The sequence below is a fragment of the Hippocampus guttulatus genome, chromosome 14 (assembly GCF_054856545.1).
Source record: "Hippocampus guttulatus isolate MCC_2025c chromosome 14, RoL_Hgut_1.0, whole genome shotgun sequence".
Lineage (NCBI taxonomy): Eukaryota > Metazoa > Chordata > Actinopteri > Syngnathiformes > Syngnathidae > Hippocampus > Hippocampus guttulatus.
In genome coordinates, this window is record NC_141274.1 from 6,155,527 (window position 1) to 6,179,182 (window position 23,656).

Below are 23,656 nucleotides of genomic sequence, written 5' to 3' on the forward strand. Positions count from 1 at the left end.
TACTTTCACGGCAACAACAAATGTAAAATAAAACGTAATAAATCAGACTGAAATCATGTTCCCAATCGTATTCCTTCAAACTTCAAGTGTTCCCCCGCCCCCATCTTTTATGGTTATTTGTAGGCTGGCATCACTTACAGTCATATAATGTTATCAAATCTCTACTTTCGGCCGAAAATAACGAATACAGACCACCGTTGATGTTAATTGTATTCATCTTTTCAGCTCGTTGACACGCTGTGGAAATATTTTATAAACTGTTATGTCAACTTCTGACCAGTAGAGGGTGCTAACAGCCGTAATACCGCATCTACAGCCGCGGCGAAAATTTGAGACCAGCCTTTTTTCTTCAGTTTCAAATTGTAAATGTTTGGCATTCCACGTTTTATTTTGTGTCACTTGATGAACTTTAAGTGGCACCAGACATAGGGGTCTCATTTTCTTCCACAGCTGAATATTCACCAAAGAGGCCTAATTTAATAATTTGCAAGACGTGTGCAGTGCGGTTGTCATGTGAATTGCCCGAGAAAGACATCTGGGCGATGTGAAAGCTGAATGAAAAATAATGTAAATGTTTATCATACATTTACTTAAACTTACAGAAGCTGCTTGCCACGCCACGCCCCATGACGTCTTCACAACTCTTGTGGCCAATAGTATCCAGCTGCAGACTCGGAGGAGATAGCTTCAGGCTATGGTAGACATACGCCGGAAGTGGCTGTGGTAAGTTTAGGAAGGCAGCAAATGTTTTTTTTTTTTTGCTAACGCACCGGAGGAAGCAGTCCAAGTGTCCGCGTTTGTGGACTTTTCCTGCCTCATCTTTTCGCTCTTTGAAGGACATAAAGACAAAAAAGTAGACGAGGGGCCTTTCTCAAGTAAGTTGGTGCGCCCCGGTGTGTCCGCGTACGAGTTAGTGAATATCTTGCCCATTCGTCCTGGGAACTTGGTTCACGATAATTGAGCTCCAAAATCGAGCGTGGTCTTGGTTGTCGTCGATCTCATAAAACAGCGTGAGATGGAGAGTCGTTCAAAGGCGTGTAAGAGGCAAGAGAGTCGATGCGTGGTTTCCACCGTGGGAAAGTCATGTAGACCCCGCCGCCTAAGTTCTGGATTTCAGCGGACTCAATAGATGCTATGTGGCTTTGGTGAGTTCTTGTTGCATTATGTCCCATCCCGCGGACACTCCCCGCAGTTGATCCCAGTCCCGTCCGGGACCTTATTGTCAGTCCACCTTGCCTGCAAAGAATGGTGGCTCTTGTTTGATGAGCAGGTCTCCAGTGGTGTAGTGGAGATTTTTTTAAAGTGGGTGTACGCGATTCTGGGATGTTCTATAATATAGAACTCGTCATCTCCAGAGAAATGGGGGAAAAAACTGCCCCCTCCTTCTAAAAAGAATCTACATAAACAAAATCTTAATGACATTTTTTTATGACAAAACAAATTGGCACTCTATAATATTATACTTGATCAAAACATTCAGTAATTGTATTTTTTAAATCTATTTTAGTTCTATATAAACATACAGAACATCAATCATAGGCTACAACACCAGTTGAACTAACGTTAAATTTAATGTTTTACTACAAAATAATCACAGTCCAACGTTAAAATAAAAATCTATGTTTTTCTGCTTTTCCTCTGTCATTTTAGTGCAGGGCTAAAACCGAAATAAAAATTGAATGTGGCGTCGGGAGAAGTGGGTGGACGGCGTACCACGCCCACTACACCCCTGCAGGTCTCTCCTCATTAGGTTCACTGAAACCACCCTCCCTTTTGTCAGAACTGACCACAAGATGAGGCCTTATGGCCTGTTTATCCACTGGATCGTAATTGTTTGTGACAATCAGCGCCCTGCCATTTGCCTATGATCAAATCAAGTTACAAACAGGATCAAAGAAGGATCTGCTGTTATATCCATAGGAGCACTCTCACTAGAGTCGTCATCATCTAAGATGGCCCAAGAGGGGTCAGTTGCTCTATTCCAGGAACATTGAATAACAATCACTGCTTTGTTGCCCTCAAATGGAATTGTGTTGCAGAGATGGCCCTTTTATTTCCAGAAGTTATTACGAAGTCAAATGTGGATGCCATTTAAGTTTGGACAAGTTCAATATTAGGCACGAATTGTTGTCAGGTTAATCTCGCCCAACGCCTATCAGAAAATAGGCACAAAAGATAGAAGAGGCTTGTTTCTTTTCTCACGAGGAGAACGGAGCAGACCGTTTCCAGTTCGACCACGTTTTGAAACAGTCTGTCCCCTTGCACTTTGTTTTGATCTCCTTTGGGAGGTCCCTAGCTAAGATCACAATCATGCTAAAGGAAAAAAGTGAAGGGGTTATAAAACTAACATTTGGCTATCCCTATTATATTTTCAAATTAAGCCCATTGCGATACTATTATAAACTAGAACCAAGGTATGAAACTGTTTATAAATTCTATGGGGGACGGGGGGTTGTGAACACACAACAAAGGAACAAACAACACAAACAGCTCCGAGACAGTCCAGTCTCCTACAAAAGGAAAGATGGCGTTTGGGGACTATTTCCCCCGGGTTCTAGTTGAGATGGTATAACCCAAGAGGTGCTTGGAAGTCCGACAGAGGACGAAAGCGACGCATTCTCGCCCTACGTAATCAACTCTTCTAATGGGCAAACGAGCATTTGCTCCGGAGCAAATCTTGCCGTGTGAACACCCCTAAAGTACAAACTTAGTCCAGAGTCCGAGTGGCAGGCTGGTCACAGACGAGTTTTATTCAATCAAAACCCGGAGAGGTACAGATGTGCACATCCGAGCTCTGAATTCTCCGGGGACAAAACACCGATTTTATAGAGTTTTGTGGGGCAAACCCCTTTCATGCATGCAAGCACTTTCTCAAGATAGTAACAGTTTATCAAAATACTCACGTAAGATCAGCAAATAAATGATTAACTCTATACAATTGCACTGATAAATCAATTTACCTCGAGTGGCAGACTGCTGATCAATATTTACATGTGTAGTGTCTGTTTTATATCTGTTTTGTGTTCGTTTCATGGAAATACGTTACCTAATCGTGGTAAGTAGGAAAACAGGCATATGGTTGTCAAGCAGAGAAATGAACATGTCAAACAAATGCATAAGCAAGGAGCAAAATGTATATTGATGATGCTTGTTAGCTAATTACATGTCAAACAGCGCATAGGTAAAGAGCAAAATGCATACTGATGATGCCTGCTAGCTATTCTGCGATGGGCATTCTTAGATTAGCAAGGATGCCCACCATTGGATTAGCGAAACGCGTACCGGTAATGACTGTTGCACGTTTTCAGTAATTTCATCGGGTTGCCAAGCCGACGAAAACGCAATTAAATCCAAAGACTCGCATACATCGAGTTGCCATGTTTATGTTATGGAATTATTCCTCTAGAAGTAGTAGTAGAACATTGTTGAGGAATTTCACCTTGTTATGAGAACTATTGATACTAGTCCCTGTCCTGAACATCTGCTGAAATACTTAAAACAAAGAATGTAGGGTGAAGTTGGGGTCCTATTTGCCCTTGAGTGATTAACAGCCCCCAAGTGTCTTCTTTTGCGTCCCCCACCTCGGGAAAGTTCCTGAAGGCTGTCAAGTTCCCTTGAGGAGGAACTCTTATCTCGAGATTTGTGCACAGCAGGAGGATGTCTGTACTTTGTCAAAATGCCAAGATCGAACTGCATTGACCTTTCTTTGTTTCTGATTTTTACTTAAGGGGAAGGACTGCCCGCCCCTCATTACCATAGAATGCCTGTTTATACGTGTGACTGTAGGTGTTCGGGGCTTCCTGATGAAATCTGAGACTCACAGGAGCCCGAATCGATTCGTGTTGCGTTGTGATAAACTGAAGCAAAGACGACGCGGTGTTGGGTCTTCTTCCACCTTATAGAGAGATAAAAAAACCTGTGTCCAAGGAGGGCCAAAAGCAAATTGACAGCTCCCCCTCCTCTACAATTGACTACAGTATGTCTTAACAAACTACTTTGTGACACCCAAACAAGCGACACATTTAACCTTGGCATATGTTTTGACGCGCCAACACACGTGCAGTTTTATCCAGGGTCACTTTGATTGAAAAACAGAAACTCCGTTTGATTAGGCATTGGAAAATAGGAACACCGGGATCCTGCTGGTCTGTAAATCTTTTTTTTTTTAATTATGTGCACACCTATTGTCATAAAAAGAACATTTTGGATTCTTTGTATCCACTCATTGTAGTCAAGGCTGTTGGATGCTCATCCACGCAGCCATTAATCAGATAACGCAGAGCCCTAAAGCTCATAATTCTTTCAACACTGTGGAATAATGATCATATTAAATCGTGGCATCTGATTGCTTACTTTGTAGCATTTTTTTTGAAAATCAGTTTTCAGAGCTGCAAAACACCAAGGAAGAATTCATTGCTGTGTCATGTGGAAAAGAGGCAACTCTGAGAGCCGATACTTTTTTTTTTTTTTCCTTATCTCTATGTTGCTGCTCGCTCACAGGCTGTGCTCACTGGCCACTTTGTTTTGATTTTGGGGAGGGGGAAGGGGCGAAGCAGACGCTTCCCCGTGAGCCGAGGAAGCAGAAGACTGTCTTCGTGACCCCCTTGACTCCTCCGCAATGGTGATTGGCTCCGCTCGGTGCGGTTGTCGTCACCCCTGTTGCAAAGGAATTTAGTCCGTTTGTCAATCCGAATGGAATATAGGTCCAACACTTGGAAATATTTTCTTCTCTGGCAATCATTCGCCATATCCAGCAGCCTCACAAGCACAAAATCCAGTTAGATTCCTTCTGGTCATAAAGTTTGGATGTGTGAGGAGACAAAGACAATTAGTTTCGCCTGACCTTCAGCCTTTCCTCCCCGGCTGGGACCAGCGAATAAAAACATCCCAGATAACAGCTCCTTACACGATGAGAAAAACATGTTCACTGGAGAGAGGAGGGAGGGGGAGGGGGGCAAAAGCAGGAATGTAAATCACAGTAAGCAGTTCTTCTAGAGCTGGCGACCCCCATTTTCCACTTTTGGCCAATTCGCGAGCCGCTTTTACAAAAACGATTGAAAAATAAATAAACAGAAATTGTTCAAAAACACAAGAGGGATTTAGGTCATACTCGCAAAGCGTTTTTTCGAACTGATTCGGTTACTGTCCGGTGACGGTCGTTGCAAATGAACAGCGTGAACTTAATCTATGGCGCGTTTGGAAAATAAACTCTTGACGCCTGTGTGACATTATGTGCACCAACGACATTCATTCTTTCGACTCCCAAATGATTACCAGATTACATTTCTGTCTTTCCTCCACTATAAAGGCAATAAAATTATAGTTGACATGACCTTTCTTTTTTTAAATAGTTACTAAAATGGTCAGAGTATTCACTCAATATAAGACAATGTAGTTGGCAACGCAGTCGTTGCCCTTGCAGCGACTGCATGCTACGTTCAGACTCCCTGGCGCCAGCAACATAAATATTCGAGATAACAATTCCTTTTTGATGTAAATTCGTTTGAAGAGTCCCCTCACAGATAGGTGTAACGAGAAAGCAACAAAAGAAGTTGTAAATCACAATAAGGGACGACGACCTCACTACAGTTCCCACTTGTAGCTAGCTAGTGTTGGAGGATGATCAAACAGGGGGAAGTGTGTTGTTGTCGACACGGCGGGATCCCTTGACCGTTCTCCACTTCCCCAGGTCCTCCGCGTGTTCGTTTGATTCGGGCTGAGTTGATGTGCAAAAGTCAGAGGCTGGAAATGGAGAAGTTCTTGCAAGATGTTTTACTGAACGTTCAGGGCACAACACGAATCGATTCGGGCTCCTGTGAGTCTCAGATTTCATCAGGAAGCCCCGAGCAACTACAGTCACACGTACATATAGGCATAGTATGTTAATTATATTAATTAGGGGCGGGCAGTCCTTCCCCTTATGTAAAAATCAGAAACAAAGAAAGGTCAATGTAGTTCAATCTTGGCATTCTGACAAAGTACAGACCATATCTCGAGACAAGAGTTCCTCCTCTAGGGACCTTGACAGCCTTCAGGAACTTTCCCAAGGTGGGAGACACAAAAGAAAACACTTGGAGGGCTGTTAATCACTCAAGGGGAGATAGGACCCCAGCTTCAAACTACATTCTTTGTTTGAAGTAGCGGATGTTCAGGACAGAGACCTAATAGTCAAGGTCGACCTGTCTATGATACAAAGTTTTAAGCTAAACATATAACATAGGTGATATCTTCACTAGCTAGCTAACGAAGCAAACTCACCAGATATGCCAGGCTCTCTGCTTAGCTTCCTCCACGTCATCTTTTTTCTGACTCGGTCCTGTTACATGTTCCGTATAGAAATTGTGTGTTGTGTCGGCAGTGTGACGTAATGAGGTGGCCGGCGCAACATTTTTGCAGTGAACCCATCAAACGCACCACTGTTCGCGCAGCCGCCACGCCTGACCACGGAAACTGCATTGACTGTACAGTCATACCTCGGTTTTAGACAATAATCCGTTCCAGAAGGCTGTTCGAAAAGCGGAATACGAGGAAGCGTGACTTCCTCGTGTAAGGAAGCCGAGAGGAGTCGAGTGGCGTATTTGGGTTTGCCCAGTTTGGTCGAAAACCGAAATTCGGTAGTAATCCGGGGCGTAAAAATCTTGAATTTTCTGGTCGAAATCCGATTTGCTCGATAACAGCGACATTCGAAAACTGAGGTTTGACTGTATCTGGAAATGCGCCGGCGGGGAACACTGAGCATCCATTGGGTCTGTATGTAGCATTACACTGCTGACATGCATGCAGATTGAAGTGTGTATTCTCAGAGATGAAAGTCCTCCGGATTTTCCCGGAACTCCGGATTTTCAAATATTAATGAGAATTTCTCCGGAGAATTGAGGAAAAATTGCCTAAAATTAATCCGGATATTAGTTGACAACATTGAACGAACATGCGTTTGAGTTCGTTGTTTTGCTTTCACGAGCGTAGCCATGTTGAGGCACTAACACGAGTAACAGTAAAGAGATTTTCATCTCAACACACTTGCTAAAACCCAGTGGAACGATCTGTGTGGACAAAAAGAGAAACACACAGATTGGCAGAAAAACGTGTCCGTCCAACTTCGAGTGTCGTCTCGGCTAGCTTAGTTTAGCTGTTGTCGTGTGTGACGTCGGTTGCGTCGGCGCCGATTGGTTGAAATCAAAAGACGTGCTCGTGTACGTGTTTGCGCTGATGCACGCACAGCAGAGAGCAGCGGACTAACTACTGCTGAAGCGCGTGTGGTGTCTGTTTTATATTAATATTGTGTTAAACCACGTTAGTTAATCATAGTTGATAGAGAAAAACGGGCATACGGTTGTCGAACAGAGAAATTAATACGTCAAACAGATGTGGAACCAAGAAGCTAATTGTATATTAACGAAGCATGTTGGCTACCAACTTTTGATCTCCTCTAATAGGTTTCATTCGGACAAAACACTCAATGCTTTTCTATATCATTTCATCAACGGCTTGACCTACGCAGCAAAGAGAGTACTGAAGTGCATGTGCATTGGGGTATCTGTTCTATGTTAAACGGTGTATGTTTGAAGGTAAAGAATACAAGCCTTGTATATCCCAATGTAGCGAGCGGGAAATGAGTATGGTTGTTATAGCTACACAAGGTAACGACCCTACAATGGAATGTGGTTATTATAGCAAAGCAAGGTAGCTGCCCTTAAATGGTCATTGTTAAAATAAGCAGAACATATAGCGCAGCAAGTTACCTGTCCTGAAATGGTCATTGTTGAGATTAGCAGAACATAGCAAAGAAAGTTAGCTGTCCTAAAATGGTCATTGTTAAGATTAGCAAAAAACCTGCAGTCTGCCCAGAAAAACTCATCGCTAGGTGGCCACGCATACGGATATGGTTAAAGCCACAAGCAATCACACAAAGGCCCGGTAGGGGCCCCTATTATATTTTTATAAACAGAACAACTGTGATACCATTATAATCCATAAACCAAGTTGTGAAGTAATTATAGATACCATTAAAATCTAGCTAACGAAGAAAGCCACAGCCAATCAGAATTACACAACGCAGTATGACACCATTAAGTTAACAAACGATCGTAAAAACTGACCAATGAAATGAGAGGAGTTGCCCCTCATATCGCTATAAAACCTGTGTGTAGTCCCGGGAGAATTCAGAGTTTTCCGATGTGCACATCTGTACCTCTCCGGGTTTTGATTGAATAAACTCGTTTGTGACCAGCCTGCACCTCGGCCTCTGGACTTAGTTTGTTTTTGGACTTCGAACGATCTCGGCTTCAAGCTCTTAGAAACCTCTGGTGTGTCCCCTGACCTGCGGCTCGACTAAGAAACTTCTCTTCGCTTCTTTTGTGTCGGCCCACCGGATCCTTCAGCTGACGCCCGGGAAGAGGCGGAACGCCTCGGCGCGCCCCTGGTCTCCGGGAGAAGGCGTGGGGTCTGGCTCCGGGCCGACACATCACGCGGTTAGCTCGAGTGGCGTCGCCACAACAATAATACCCTCGCCTCGCATTCTCATGGCCTCGCCATATCTCGGAGATTTCGAAATTTCGGCGAGAACGAAAGCCACAAAGGGTGCACGTGTGCACACAAAAGGAAGATTGATCATTGAATGTCAAGTATTTGAATAGCGTTTTGTGTAAACTAATTCATGTGTGATCGGCCAGGTGCACGTGCGTCTATTTATTTATTTTCAGGAAAGTCCACTTTCATCTCTGATTCTGCCCATGTTTGAACATGCTGTACAACTATCCCATGTCAGCATGAGAACACACACACTCTGCCTCCTCCCCTCATGCCTGTGAGTAGTGATGGGGGGGGCGCTGAAGGGGTGCTGTGGACACGGCGGGATCCCTTCACCGTCCTCCGCGCGTTCGTTTGATTCGGGCTGAGATGAGGTGTGAAATCAGAGGCTGGAAATGGAGAAGTTCTTGCAAGAGGCTTTACTGAACGTTCAGGGCACAAGTGTGATACAAGCAAGCATTGTGGTCAAGGCACAAATGCGCAAAAGCAGCGTCCCTATACGAGTCTTATATATCCTAAGCGGGGCGTATCTCCTTATGGATATTATCTTTCCTGTTATGGGCATCACCCTTTCTGTTTCTGGATGACTGTTTTAATGTCTTTGGTTTCTTTTCATTCCTTTTCATGTTCTGATGTTCTCGATAATCTTGTCTTCATAAAACATGATGATAGATGCTCTGTTACAACGTTTCTTAGAAGTCATTGTGGTGCCTGTTTTATATCTGTTTTATGGATAAATATATAACCTAATATATCGTAACGTAACAAACAGAGGACAGGCATATGGTCAAACAGAGAGTAAATCTGGAAACAATGCATATAGATGATACCTGTTAGATGGTCATCATTAGATCGGCATGAAGCAAAATGCATATGGTTGTCAGGGAAAGCAATGAACATGGCAAACGGTGCACAAATAAAGAACAAAATACATACAGATGATGCTTGTTAGCTGCTCGGCAATGGTCATCTTGGAACAGTAAGGAGCAAAGTACATACAAGTAATGACTGCTGTCTGTTCTGATTAATTTAGCAAATTGCATGTGCAAGGCGAAATGCATACAAGTGATGACTGCTGCTGTTCTGATTAGATTAGCAAGAATGTCGATCATTAGATTAGCAAAAATGCATATGCAGGGCGAAATACATACATGTGATGACTGCTGTCTGTTTTGCAATAATTATCATCAGGTTGCCAAACCTACGGGGATACAGAAAATCTACACTCGCGTGCAATCACACAAAGGCCCAGTAGAGGCCTCTATTATATTTTAAAAATAAAGCCCATTGTGATACCATTATAAATCAGAACCAAGATATGAAGCCGCTTATAGATACCATTAAAATCTAGCTGACAAAGAATGTCACAGCCAATCAAGATTACACAATGTATCATGATACCATTAGAATTGACAAAGAGTGAAGGGCATCCTTAGGTACCAGCCAATGAAATGAAAGGGGTTGGCCCCACAAAGCTCTATAAAACCTGTGTCTTGTCTCTGGAGAATTCAGAGCTCTGATGTGCACATCTGTACCTCTTCGGGTTTTGATTGAGTAAAACTCGCTTGTGACCAGCCTTGCAACTAGTGATGGCGGGATGAAGCCCCGTGAATGTATCGAGTCTTTTGGGCCAATTGCTTCGCCAAACGGCTGATCAGTCGAGGCCTCGTTTAATAGCTCATTTAGTAGTGCTGCCATTGTAGTGTCTGTTTTATATTAATACTGTGTTAAACCACATTAATAACTCATAGCTGATCAAAAAAAAAAACGGGCATACGGTTGTCGAACAGAGAAATTAATAGGTCAAACAAATGTGGAACCCAGAAGCTAATTGTACATTAACGAAGCGTATTAGCTACCAACTTTTGCTTTCTGCTAATAGGTTTCATTCGGACAAAAAGACTCAATGCGTTTCTATATCATTTCATCAACGGCTTGACCTACGCAGCAAAGAGAGTACTGAAGTGCGAGTGCGTAGGGGTATCTGTTCTATGTCAAATTGCACATTCCACTATAGCGAGCGGGAAATGAGTATGGTTGCCATAGCTATTGAAGATATCACCTATATATGTTATATGTTTAGCTTAAAACTTTGTATCATAGACAGGTCGACTTTGACACTAGTCTCTGTCCTGAACATCTGCTGAAGTACTTGAAACAAAGAATGTAGTGTGAAGTTTAGATTCTATTTTCACTTGGTTAATTAACAGCCCCCCGAGAGTTTTCTTGCCTCCTCCACCTCGTAAAAGTCCCTGAAGGCTGTCAAGTGCCTTCGAAGAGGAACCCTAATCTCAAGATTTGTGGACCAGCAGATATGGTCTGTACTTTGTCAAAATGCCAAGATCGAACTGCATTGACCTTTCTTTGTTTCAGATTTTTACATGAGGGGAAGGACTGCCCGCCCCTAATTAATATAATTAACATACTATGCCTATATGTACGTGTGACTGTAGTTGCTCGGGGCTTCCTGATGAAATCTGAGACTCACAGGAGCCCGAATCGATTTGTGTTGTGCCCTGAACGTTCAGTAAAACATCTTGCAAGAACTTCTCCATTTCCAGCCTCTGACTTTTGCACATCAACTCAGCCCGAATCAAACGAACACGCGGAGGACCTGGGGAAGTGGAGAACGGTCAAGGGATCCCGCCGTGTCGACAACAACACGCTTCCCCCTGCTTGACCATCCTCCAACACTACACAAGGTGGTCGCCCTCAGATGGTCTTTGTTAAGAAAGGCGGAACATAGCAAAGCAAGGTGGCCACCCTTAGATAAGATGTCCGTTACTTGTCCCTCACTGGGGAAATTTACAGCCTCCAACTGCAAAAGACAAACGGAACATGACAAAGCAAGTTAACCGACCGTTGTCTGCTCAGGAAAGATCATTACTAGATAAGATAAGATATCCTTTATTTGTCCCACACTGGGGAAATTTACAGCCTCCAGCAGCAAGAATGTAGGCAGAAAGAAGAAGAAAAAAACAAACAAACACCGTTCAATTAAGTGCAATATAAATACAAAATGGATAAATCGCAGTGCTATTTACAGTTGTTTCCAACATCATTAATTATTATTAATATTATTGTTGCTATTTTTTATTCAGCAGCCTGACAGCAGTTGGTAGGAACGAGCGTCGGTATCTCTCCTTCTTGCAGCGCGGGTGTAACAGTCTCTGGCTGAAGGAGCTACCTGGTGCTGTCAGGGCGGGCTGGAGAGGGTGGGAGGGACTGTCCATCATAGCTTTTAGCTTAGTTAGCATCCTTCTGTTGCCCACCTCCTCCAGAGTGTCAAGGGAGCAGCCCAGGACAGAACTGGCCTTCCTGACCAGTCGCTCCAGTCTCTTTCTGTCCCAGGCTGAGATGCTACCTGACCAGCAGACAATGCCATAATGGATGGCCGAGGCCACCACCGAGTTATAGAAAGTCTTAAGGAGCGACCCCTGAACCCCAAAAGACCTCAGTTTCCTGAGTAGGAAGAGTCGGCTCTGTCCTTTCCTAATCAGGGTGTCTGTGTTTGTAGACCAGTCCAGTTTGTTGTTCAGAAGAACACCTAGGTACTTGTAGGAGGTCACCCTCTCTATGTCCATACCCTGGATGTTCATCGGTGCTGGTGAGGACTGTTTCCTGCAGAAATCCACAACCAACTCCTTATTTTTCCTAGGGTTGATCTGGAGGAGATTCTGCTCCACGCATCTGTAGCCACGCATACAGATATGGTGAAAGCCACAAGCAATCATACAAAGGCCCAGTAGGGGCCCCTATTATCCATCCATCCATTTTCCGAACCGCTTAATCCTCACTAGGGTCGCGGGGGGTGCTGGAGCCTATCCCAGCTGTCTTCGTGCAACAGAACGACTGTGATACTATTATAATCCACAAACTAAGTTATGAAGTAATTATAGATACCATTAAAATCTAGCTAACAAAGAAAGCCACAGCCAATCAGAATTACACAACGCAGTATGACACCATTAAGTTTACAAACGATCTTAGAAACTGACCAATGAAATGAGAGGGGTTGCCCCTCATATCGCTATAAAACCTGTGTGTATTCCGGGGAGTTTTTCAGAGTTTCCCGATGTGCACATCTGTACCTCTCCGGGTTTGATTGAATAAACTCGTTTGTGACCAGCCTGCACCTCGGCCTCTGGACTTAGTTTGTTTTTGGACTTTAAACGATCTCGGCTTCAAGCTCTTAGAAACTTCTGGTGTGTCCCCTGATCTGCGGCTCGACTAAGAAACCTGGAATTTCGCTCCTTTTGTGTCGGCCCACCGGATCCTTCAGCTGACGCCCGGGAAGAGACGGAACGCCTCGGCGCGCCCCTGGTCCCCGGGAGACGGCGTGGGGTCTGGCTCCGGGCCGACACATCATTATCTGCTGGTCATTTGATGTAACGCAGATGTTATGTGGTTAACAGGCAACAAACCAGTAAATCTGTGCACAAAATAATGGAAGTTTTGTCCATTAAATATTGTCCGTATATTTGTCAGTTGTATGTTCAGTTACTTGATGTGCTTGTGTAACTGGGACACACATTGGATAGAGGGAATGGTGTGCTTTATTGATTTTTGTTAAGGAATAAAATCATTTTGACTGTGTTGGGGCTCATTCGATTCCGTTTTTTGGATATGATTTCACCTGTCTTTGAGGAAAACCTCTCGCAGTGTTGGGAGATATCTGTTCGAAATGCTCCCAAACTGATGAAGTCCTTCGCTTTTTGGGTGGCTCCGCCTCCATTCTCAAGCAGTCGAAGTAGCGCAGCAATGAACCAAGACTCACGTCAGACGGTCATGCGGGGGACTCTTCCTGGGTTTTCCGCGCCTATTTATGGAGCGCAAATCACGATGTGAGTCAGTCACGTGATCGCTGAAAACGGGGCCTCGTTTGCCTTCGGTCACGTGACGGGCCTCCATACGGGCTCCATTTAACCACGCCCGCTTTGTGCGGGGCATGACACGCGACTCCAGTTCCATTTGTAACATCACTACCTGCAACTTGGACTCTTGACTAAGTTTGTATTTAGTTTTTGATCAACTCCGGCCTCAAACTCAGAGAAACATCAGGTGCGTCCCCTTGTCTGCGGCTCAACAACGGAACTTTAGTGTCGGCCCTCCTGCCCTTTGCCGACCCCCGGGAAAAGGCGAAACTCCTCCGCGCGCCCTTGTCTCCGGGAGGAGGCGTGGGTCCGGCTAGTGGCCGACATTTCATCATCTTAATGTTCTGGATGGAACACAGCTGTAAGCAGGAAACTGCAATCTAGCCACGAGACGCACTTAGAGTTGTCTGGTCTATGTTCACGAAAGGTGTTAACAGTCTTTTCCGTTGCTAAGGCAGTTCAAGTCAAGGTCACCTCATAAGGTTCAACTGGCGGTCATATTGCAAGGTTCAGAGTGAGATCTATAGTCAAAGTCTGTCTGTCTGCGATATATAGTTTTAAGCTAAACATGCAAAATAGAAAATTGATGGCTTCAGTAGACTTTTGCACCCTTGAATCATCAATCACTTGATTGAATCATCAATCACTTGATGATATCCGTACTTCCTTAGTGGAGACACACAGACCTTTGGAAAGCACCAGTTGATACAAGCTGGTTAGTTGAGGAGAAACAGAGTTCCGATGCCACGTCATAAGTTTCGGTACCGCCCCTCTGGCGATATAAATGTGTTGTGAATCTCTTACACCTTCGCACTCGCAATCCGCAGCCATTGTCTGTAAACCAACCTTCGAAGGTACTGTTCATCGGCTCCAGCCTGTATTTGGATAACTAACATCCTCATTGTCCGATAATTAACGAACATGCGGAGGAAGAGTCGGGCCGACTCTCTCCCCCAACAACATCAAAATAAAAGCCCATATTGTACTTTTAGATTGTGACCTCATAAAGGCCACGAGAGGCCCTGTGATACTTTGAATGGGCAGGAGGTGGCCCGCCTTTGCGGGCCTGGCATTGTCTTGATGTGCTATACGTCTTTCAGAAGTCGCGAGGGAAAAAGGACCACAGCAAAAGTGTATCGGAGTTTGCGTATTTGTCCAATATTCATCAATGAGGGTGTACCAACTGACATAAATCTGGTATGTTGGAACAATTTATATGAGGAATAATGATGTTGCAAGGCTTTGTCGGTTAAGACATGCCAGTGGAATAAAGAATCAAAGCTTTTAATAATCCTTGTACTGTACTTGTACGGTTGTTTTTGTTCACGCAATTAGATAAAAGCCAAACAAGGTTTCCCAAAATCTGATTGGAGCTCAAATGAAGAAGCTCACAGACACCGCTGATATGTTAATGATTTCAGTTCTAAATTTGAGTTGTAGCCTCTCTTTATTCATACCTTGATGGGGGGTGTCCCCTGGAAGGGGTCCACAATCGGGTGTCATTGTTGTTGCCGAGTGCAATTTGTGAAACGATCGTCCTGTATACTCGATCAGTCATCTAGTGGCAAAGCAGCTCCTGTTAGGGGCACTCTTTTCTCTGGAATGAGGCCATCTTTGGGGGGTGTTTGATCGTTGTTCCAGGCAGACAATTTGGACGTCTCAAACTGCCTCCCCCATTTCGAGATGGGTTTTGTAGTTTGACATAGATGGCTTCTTTTACAAACCTCTGTCAAACCATTACTCCGGTGTGCTGCTATTGTGCCACGTGTTAGAACCTTTGATTGGCACTCGAAACTGTCCTGAAGGCACATCCACCTCAGAGATGAAAAAAAACCTTTGAGGAAGAAGTGGAAAAGAATAAAATGATGAAGGGTTGGCAGTTTCTGGACCTTTTGGTGGGTGCTCAATTGTGTCATCAGAGGCGCAAAATGATTGATCTGAAGAAGATGAAATCATGGAATCTTTCTACACTGATTGTGTCCCCTGTTTGGACCTCTTTCAGGGATGTTCTCTTCATTCGGCTCAGCTGAGGACACGATGCAGACTTGTGTAAATATGGGCGCCACCTCATGGGAGGCCTCAGCACACACAATGTGGAACCATCCCAGCGCAAAGAACCTGTACCAATACCAGAAAAATTGTGGTGCCGATCGGCCGACGGCAGTTCCTGGTCAAGACGGCAGATACTACCAGAATGTGTCGCGTGTCCCTCAGACTACCTTCTCCGCTGTTCCACAAGGTGGAAACTATGGACATCAGTTTGTCTCCTCAAGAGTTTTTAATGACAAAATAGGCCAGAAATCGTCGATGTGGACCACAGGAGGCGTTGCCCAGAGAGAAACTGTGCCCTTCAGGAACCCAACCTCTCCATCGTGGAACCCATCAGGAGTGGTCTATGGCCATGGTGTTGTACCCGAGCACCAAATGCATTGGAGTAGATTTTACCAGAAGCCGCCACCACCATATCCACAGAACCGAATCACAATCAGTGGGCAGAGTTTTCCTGGCGTCAACAAAAATCAGACACCTTGGCAACAGCCAGACACCAGGTCCGTATTACAGAAAGCTTTGCCGTTTCACCCCAGAAAGTTCGATCAAGAGGAAACACGATGGTCGATTCTGTCAGAGAGGACGCCAAATAGGGTGCCACGGACTACACAAGTTAGGATGCCAGAGAAGACGTCAACAAGGAAGCACGCACAATACTCTCCATATTCATCACTTCACACAGTACAGGGTCCTCGATCACCTCGGACCGTCTGCGCCGCAAGTCCGGAAGCGTTGCATGTTGCTGGAGATTCGTTACAACGAAGCGAGCCTGACAACGGAAGCCACTCCCAGCACCTGACACCAATGGCAAGTATTACACAGCCACAAAATCCTGACCCACTTGAACTCCTCACAACTGGCACCTCATCACCGAGTTGCTCAGCTCTGCAAACGGTTGCCAACATGCCACCCGTGTCAGATGGAAGGCCAGGGCTTTCTGACCGGCTTCTGGCAACTGCACATGATTCCTCTGGCCAGAGTTGCACTGGCCAGACGGACACGTGTGCAGATAATATAGTGGGTCGGGCAGCAAGCCCTGTTCGGAACCAACAGGACCACAATTTTCCACAACCTTTCCAGCCAGAAAAAGTTGAGGGCCGAGAAGATAGTCAAAGTGAGACGCCAATCAGTGTTCAAATGCAGTCTGTCCCAACAAGGAATTGGACTCAAGAAGACTTAGCGGTACTTGTCAGGGACACCCATCAAGCCCAGTCAAAGTCTCACGAGTCCTCAGTCTGGTTTGATTCTAAAGAAATACTCAACACGTTCTGGAAAGATCCAAGATTATTTTTGGACAACCTCAGGACAGGCTGGTACAATAAGGTCATGGCAGAGTCGACTGATTTCTGCAATGAGCACTTGACTCTGAAGACTTCGGTGCTGTCAGAAGCCAAGTGCGACTTGAAACTCAGCGGCCTTCAGGTGTTGCAAGATGGCGAAGTCTACTCTGAACCGGCATACTCCTCCTTCTGGCGGAACATCAACCAACAGCTTGATGACATTGATAAGGAATTTGGCGTGGCGGGTGACTTTCTTCATCACTCCCGTTTTCCAGCGCCGCTTTCGCCCTCTTCACCCGGGACAGCTGAGGGTCTTTCACCAGAGGCCAAACCCGCCTCCCCGGAAGAAGAGCCACGAGAACAAGAAAAAGGAGATCAAAAACTGCAACGGGCTCAAGAGCCCGAGATGGACTCTGCTGCATCTGTGTCTCCCAGTGAAGATCCAGACGACGTCTACTCATTCGTCATTGAAGTTCTGCCCCAAGAGCAAGCCAAAGCCATCTACGAGAGTTTGAATCACGCCGATGAAGCTCCTACCAAGGGGGACCTGAAAGGCTCCACAAAGCCTGAAACAAGTGTAGACGAAGGTGACTCTGAACGAGGAAAGGATCAGTCTAACATCGAGTTGGAGTCTTTCTGTCAACAGTCGAAAGATAACCTTTCTGGTTTCAGTTATTCCCCAAAACAAGAGATGGTGCAGAATGACCTGGACGATATGGCAAGGGGAATCACGTGGGAAGATCTTGACTTCCTCCTTGGTGCGGATGCTGGCGACAAGTCTGTGGATTCCTATCATTCCCAGGATGCTTCTCCACCAATAGAACAAAAAAAGGATCAAGAGATGGAAAATTATGCCACACAGGATTTCCAAGTGTCGGAAAAGGTTACCCGACAAGATGACCAAGAGATGGGAAATCTCTGCCAACAAGATGGCGGCGAGTTGGTAAAGATCTCCCAACAAAATGACCAAGAGATGGCAAATGTCTGCCAACAAGATGGCGGCGAGCTGGTAAAGATTGTCCAACAAAATGACCACGAGATGGCAAATGTCTGCCAACAAGATGGCGGCGAGCTGGTAAAGGTTGTCCAACAAAATGACCACGAGACGGCAAATGTCTGCCAACAAGATGACAGAGAATTGGCAAATATTGTCCAACAAAATGACCACGAGATGGCAAATGTCTGCCAACAAGATGGCGACAAGTTGGTAAAGATCGTCCAACAAAATGACCACGAGACGGCAAATGTCTGCAAACAAGATGGCGGCGAGTTGGTAAAGATCGTCCAACAAAATGACCACGAGACGGCAAATGTCTGCAAACAAGATGGCGGCGAGTTGGTAAAGATCGTCCAACAAAATGACCACGAGACGGCAAATGTCTGCAAACAAGATGGCGGCGAGTTGGTAAAGATCGTCCAACAAAATGACCACGAGATGGCAAATGTCTGCCAACAAGATGACAGAGAACTGGCAAAGGTCTCCCAACAAGAACATGAGCAAGAGACAAAAAAGGTTCCCCAAAAAGATGACAACCAAGAGATGGCAAACGTTTCACAACAAAACTTTGTCCAAGAAATGACAAATGTCTGCCGGCCAGTCTTAGTTTCATCATCCAAGGTTTCTTCTGAAATGTGGCCAGTCCACGGTCACCGTGGTCATGTGGAAGTGATCCCCACCAAACTATACCAAGGCGAGAGGACGCTCTGCATTGCGGACAAATGTTTAGCCTCCGCAAAGAAAAAGCGCAAGAGAACCAAGCAGTCCAGCATGAACATTCCTTGCCGGAAGAAGCTGATAATGAAACTTCAACGTAAAAATGTCAGCAAACATGGCAAAGAAACTCTGCCGGAAAACCACGAGATGCCTGTGGAGCTGGTACTCTTTGGCTCAGCCAGACGCAAACCTAATTACACTCCGGCCCATCACGCGCCAGAGGTTCTGAGCTTGTCTCCCAAAGGAAGGACTTCGATCAAACAGCGGATCTACGAGGAATGGTGTCTACCTCCCACCAAAATTGACGGCAAAAACAAATACAAATCTCAGAGGAAGTCTTACGCGGACCTGGCCAGAAAACAGCCCCCTTTGCCCATCTTGACATTCGTCAAAGACAAATGCAGAATGTCGCTGACGCTGAACAAAAGAAGGTCCAGGCTGGAAAGACCCAAGGATGCCGGGGCACTCAAACAAGCTGATGATGTGATGCTCAGGACCGCCACCAAGTGTCATCTCGGTATGTAGACGGAAAAATGTTAAGTCACCACCAAAACCAGTCAGTACTCAGTTGTGCGGTATGCTGTATTCATGATGCCATATGAGTACAATAAAAGTGTTAAACAACATATTTTGATCCATTTATTTTAGTGAATAAACCTGGAGTACACAGCTGCTGATGTGATTCATAGTTTTCAAACGTTTAGCCTTTAAATATACTTTTAAGTATAATAATTTTTGATTATGAATAGCAGTCAAAATATTTTAAAAAATGGGTTCCCATGATTTACGGATCCTGTTGTGGAGGGGATCTGTCCCATTTCCTTATGGCCCTCCTTGGACACAGGTTCTTTTATTTCTCTATAAGGTGGAAGGAAGAAAGACCCAACACCACGTCGTCTTTTCTGCAGTTTATCGCAACACAATACGAATCGATTCGGGCTTCTGAGAGTTTATTTTGTCAGGGAGCAAAGGAAAAAATACAGTCTGACGATAATATGTTAATGAGGGGCGGGCAGTCCTTCCCCTTATGTAAAAATCTGAAACAAAGAAAGGTCAATGCAGTTCGATCTTGGCATGATGACAAAGTACAGATGTCCCCTGCTGTGCATAAATCCCGAGAGAAAGCGTTCCTTTCTCAGGGAAACTTGACAGCCTTCAGGGACTTTCCTGAGGTGTGGGACGCAAAAGAAGACACTTGGGGCAGCCTTCAGGGACTTTCCTGAGACAGCCTTCAGGGACTTTCCTGAGGTGTGGGATGCAAAAGAAGACACTTGGGGGCTGTTAATCACTCAAGCGGGAATAGGTTATAAACTTAACACCACATCCTTTGTTTTAAGAGTTGAAACAGATGTTCAGGAAAGAGACTGGTACCAATAGTACTCATATTAAGGCTAAAACTCCTCAACAAACCTCAAATTAGTTACCGTTGTTTCCTATTGGGTAATCCAAGGGAATGCAGAAATAGTTTCTGTTCATTTCTGAAATCCTCAGGCCTGGAACTTCAACCCTTGTTCTGTTCAAACATACTTGTTGACTCTGACTGTATCAGTGAACCTCCGTCCCTTTGATGTGTGTTTTTAGATGGTTGCCCTGACCTTGTCAAGGGTGGCAGCCCTACTTGTGTTTCTGGGATTGTAGTCTGGATCCTATTCTCTTACCCATAGAAAGATGAGTGAAATAACACAGAATATATACTGTATGAGTATCGGACTGTATATGTGCAGTTGTGTAGACATGTATAGAATATATGATTGGAACATTACACTTGAGAACATGGTTAGATATGATTTCCTTCTCAGCTAATATGGCTCATATAGATGCATACAGCAAGTGTTGCCTTCATTATAAGGCTAATAGAAGGCTTTCCATTTTTTGCAGCTCTAGACATATTTATTTTTTTTTGTTTTTTTGGTCCAATATGGTTCGCGCGCAAAAGTAAGACAAATGACACACGACCTTTAAAATTGAGGTATTCCGTGGAGAACGACAGAAATCTGAGTATATTGTTGCAGGCTGAAATTGCAAAGTTTGGGACAATTTGAAGCTGAACAAGATCTAAAAATGATGAGCCAATTATCCAAGTTGATGTTGATTCATTTGAGAATCACTTTGCATGCATTAACCTTCCTTATCCTCATTAGGCAAACGTCATCGGGTGAGCGAAAGAACACCCTGGGACCACCAACTTCGCTTGGTTGCCATGGGAACATTTGCCGGAACAACGGCAGCCACCTGGGAGACAGGTAACAATTTGCTTTTAACATTTTACATTTTTCACCTGCCGTCATACTCGCTATTTATTTGGCACCGGCGATTTGTTTGAAATTATCCGCAGGCTCAAATTGATGCAATCCAGGCAGCAGTTGAAGACAACAAAACACGACAAGTGCTGATCGTCGTCCTGTTGATGTTTACTGTGACAACTACATTGTAAAGAATATTTTCGGATGTTAGAAGTTGGGTTTTTTTCCCCACATTGTGACAATGCCACGTATATATGTACAGATGTACAGTTTTTTAAAATTTGTTTTACATCAATCTTGACATTTCTATTTGTGAACTGCACTGGAGCTTGTGTTTTTCCTCCCATTGTTCTGTGACGATTCGTCCACTGTCATGAGCTGCCCAACATGTCAGAGTCAAAGAGATGCTAATGGGTACACCCTGAACTGGTCGCCAGCCGATCACAAACAGACAAACTGGAGAAGCCTCCTAGGAGACCACCCACGCAGGCAATGGGAAGAACCTGCAAACTGCACGCAAGAAGGCTGCAGCGTGGAGATAGATTCCACGCAATATCGCCATTTGTGGAAGTGTTGAAAACGGGCTTGTGCCTGTCCACATGCTGACTGCCCTTATCTGACCTTGAAGCCTTGTGTGTGTGTGTGGGGGGGGGGGATAGTTGTTTTACGGGCCTGAGTTATGCCTGCAGCCTGCGTGGGAGGGTGCTTCCCGTTGGAGCCACAACTTGGCTTCTTTGGTTGAGAACAAGTTCACTACAGAAAAGAACATCACAGAAAATCTTTTTGCGACATACAAAAGAGTTTAAAAAAAATAAAGAATTTTCACAACCAATTTTCTATTTTAGGCTCTAGTCTGTCTAGTGATTTTTTTTTATTTTGGACTCCCACTTGTGTCCATGTATTCAAATTCCTGAATTTGTCTACTTACTGTTCATATACTACACATGAGTGAGTCGGGGATGTTCAGCAGCGGCTCCCTCAACTGCGCAATTTCTCACTTGGAGGGAAAAATGGCAAAGCACAACATCACTTTCGATCGGTCGAATTTACTGTAAGAGGAGGATCTGGACAAGTGCCTGTTCTGTTTTTTCACGTCCCGGCTCATGTTTAAGATGTTTTGACTATTTTCTTTTCATTCAACCAGGTTGAACATGAAAAACAAAAACGGATTAAAACTATTTTCCAAGAGTGACCCGGTGTAGGTACCAGATGTACTGGCTAAGAGGGCTGCAAAGACATTATTTCACCAATGTTAGATGATACAATAAGTCATACACAATAAATCACATACTTACGCAATATAACATTGAAATCATCTTAAAATATGATTTCTGATATGACCTGCGCTTTGCCTTTGTGCATGTAAAGCGAAGGTGAAGCGCGAGGGGATGCTGCCGACGTACACTTTGTAGCCACACCGAAGGGGGGCGGACGAGAGCACGCAGTTCCGCATTGCTGCCGTTCTACGCACGCAGGCAACTCGCTAGCTAGCAAAGTTGTTCGATTTTGTCCCACTTTACGGTCGGGAGCGAAAATGAATGCGAAACCGTACAAAGACTCCAAACAATTATATTTGAGTAGCCCTGATAAAGGAAGATTTTCTTTACCGTTCACAGTTTTGATTAAGATGCAGAGCAAGAAGAAAATGTAAACAGTCTTCATCTACAAGTGAAGGTAAGACAAGAAAAGCTTTTTAAAATTCGAGGGGAAATGTCGTCATTATGAATCGATACAAAATGTAGATTTTTAAAGTCGATATGTTTGGGTTATTCTCTTGTTGAGCATTCTTTTTGTAAGATATTTGGCAATTACGATTTAATGGTTTGTTTGTTTTTTTGCACAACAGTAATTTAACGAGTAGAGGAATTGCAATTGCTCATACAGTACTCTCACTCCAGCGCCTCGAGCAGTGCAATTTGATTGACAAAATGGCGAACTTTTAAAATCTATCAAGTCTTGTGTTAACAAATGTGTTTGGAAAAAGCGATTTTTCCCCCCCAAGACAAAAGGCTCATTTTCACATCTGTAAAGAAAAATATGCATTTATATTTACTTTGTGGGACTAGCTATTAGTAAATGTTGTGCTTTAAAACATGTTTCTAACAAAAATTAATGTTTCTACTCCATCTATATTAAACCATGTTTAATTCCAGGAACAAAAATAGGAAATGCCAAAGAAGACCAATTGAGTAAATCATGTCATTGACTTTTTTTTCTTAGTGTGAGAAACATAAATAAAAAAAGCGCCTAAGATTGAAACTACCTTTGATAACGCTGATTTTAAAAATGGACTAGTCAACTTGGGTATGTCAAGGAATCTGAATCAAGTTACATTTACAGGTTCCTTCGCGTGTTCGTTTTTCTGAAAGGACTACTCAATCAACGTAAAAGTAATTTCACCAAGTTATTTCCCTGACAGAGGATTTTAATACCTACAGCAGAACTCTGGATCATCTATGTCTATTTTTGCTTTAGTGGAGAGTTTGCAGAATGACTCTGAACTATCTGACTCCAAGCTCTCTTATACGTTGTGAGTTATGTGTGCACAGGGCATCCCCCTTTTTTTTTTTTTTTGTTCCCCCGAAAATGTAAAATAAAGACCAAAACAAGACCCTTCAATCTGACCTTTCATGTGGTGCCCGCAACATACTGTTGATATTCGAGATAACGGTTCCTTTTTGATGTTAAACACATGGGTGTGATAAGGAACAATAAAAGCACGGTATACTACGTTCTTGCTTTCAAGAGTTGGAACACAGCCAACAGCAAAGGAGGTCGTAAATCACAATCACAGGATGAATTCCACTCCATGTGACAGGATGTTAACATCTTCTGGTTGGTCGAGACTCAATTGACGTTATGATTGCTGGGCAAAAGATGCTGTAGGTGTTTAAGTGTCTGTGTTTGAGTTGTTAAGGAATTATTCCTCTCTTTTAGTTGGATCTGAAAGAAACAAAGACTGTAGAA

At 44.1% G+C, this 23,656-nt stretch overlaps 1 protein-coding gene across 2 annotated transcripts; it reads left to right on the plus strand.

Moving 5' to 3' along the window:
• The first annotated feature begins 672 nt into the window (after nucleotides 1-672).
• LOC147194659 (uncharacterized) lies at nucleotides 673-21,912 on the plus strand. 2 transcript variants are annotated; one of them, XM_086129295.1, is made up of 4 exons: nucleotides 673-875; nucleotides 15,406-18,963; nucleotides 20,588-20,689; nucleotides 20,782-21,912. In XM_086129295.1, exons 2-4 carry the CDS (start codon nucleotides 15,408-15,410, stop codon nucleotides 20,790-20,792), a joined length of 3,669 nt encoding a protein of 1,222 aa, XP_085985421.1. In that variant the 5' UTR covers nucleotides 673-875; nucleotides 15,406-15,407; the 3' UTR covers nucleotides 20,793-21,912. The 2 variants fall into 2 exon arrangements, with proteins under 2 accessions (XP_085985421.1, XP_085985422.1); XM_086129296.1 differs by lacking the exons at nucleotides 20,588-20,689; nucleotides 20,782-21,912 and adding an exon at nucleotides 20,028-20,568.
• The last annotated feature ends 1,744 nt before the right edge of the window (nucleotides 21,913-23,656 follow it).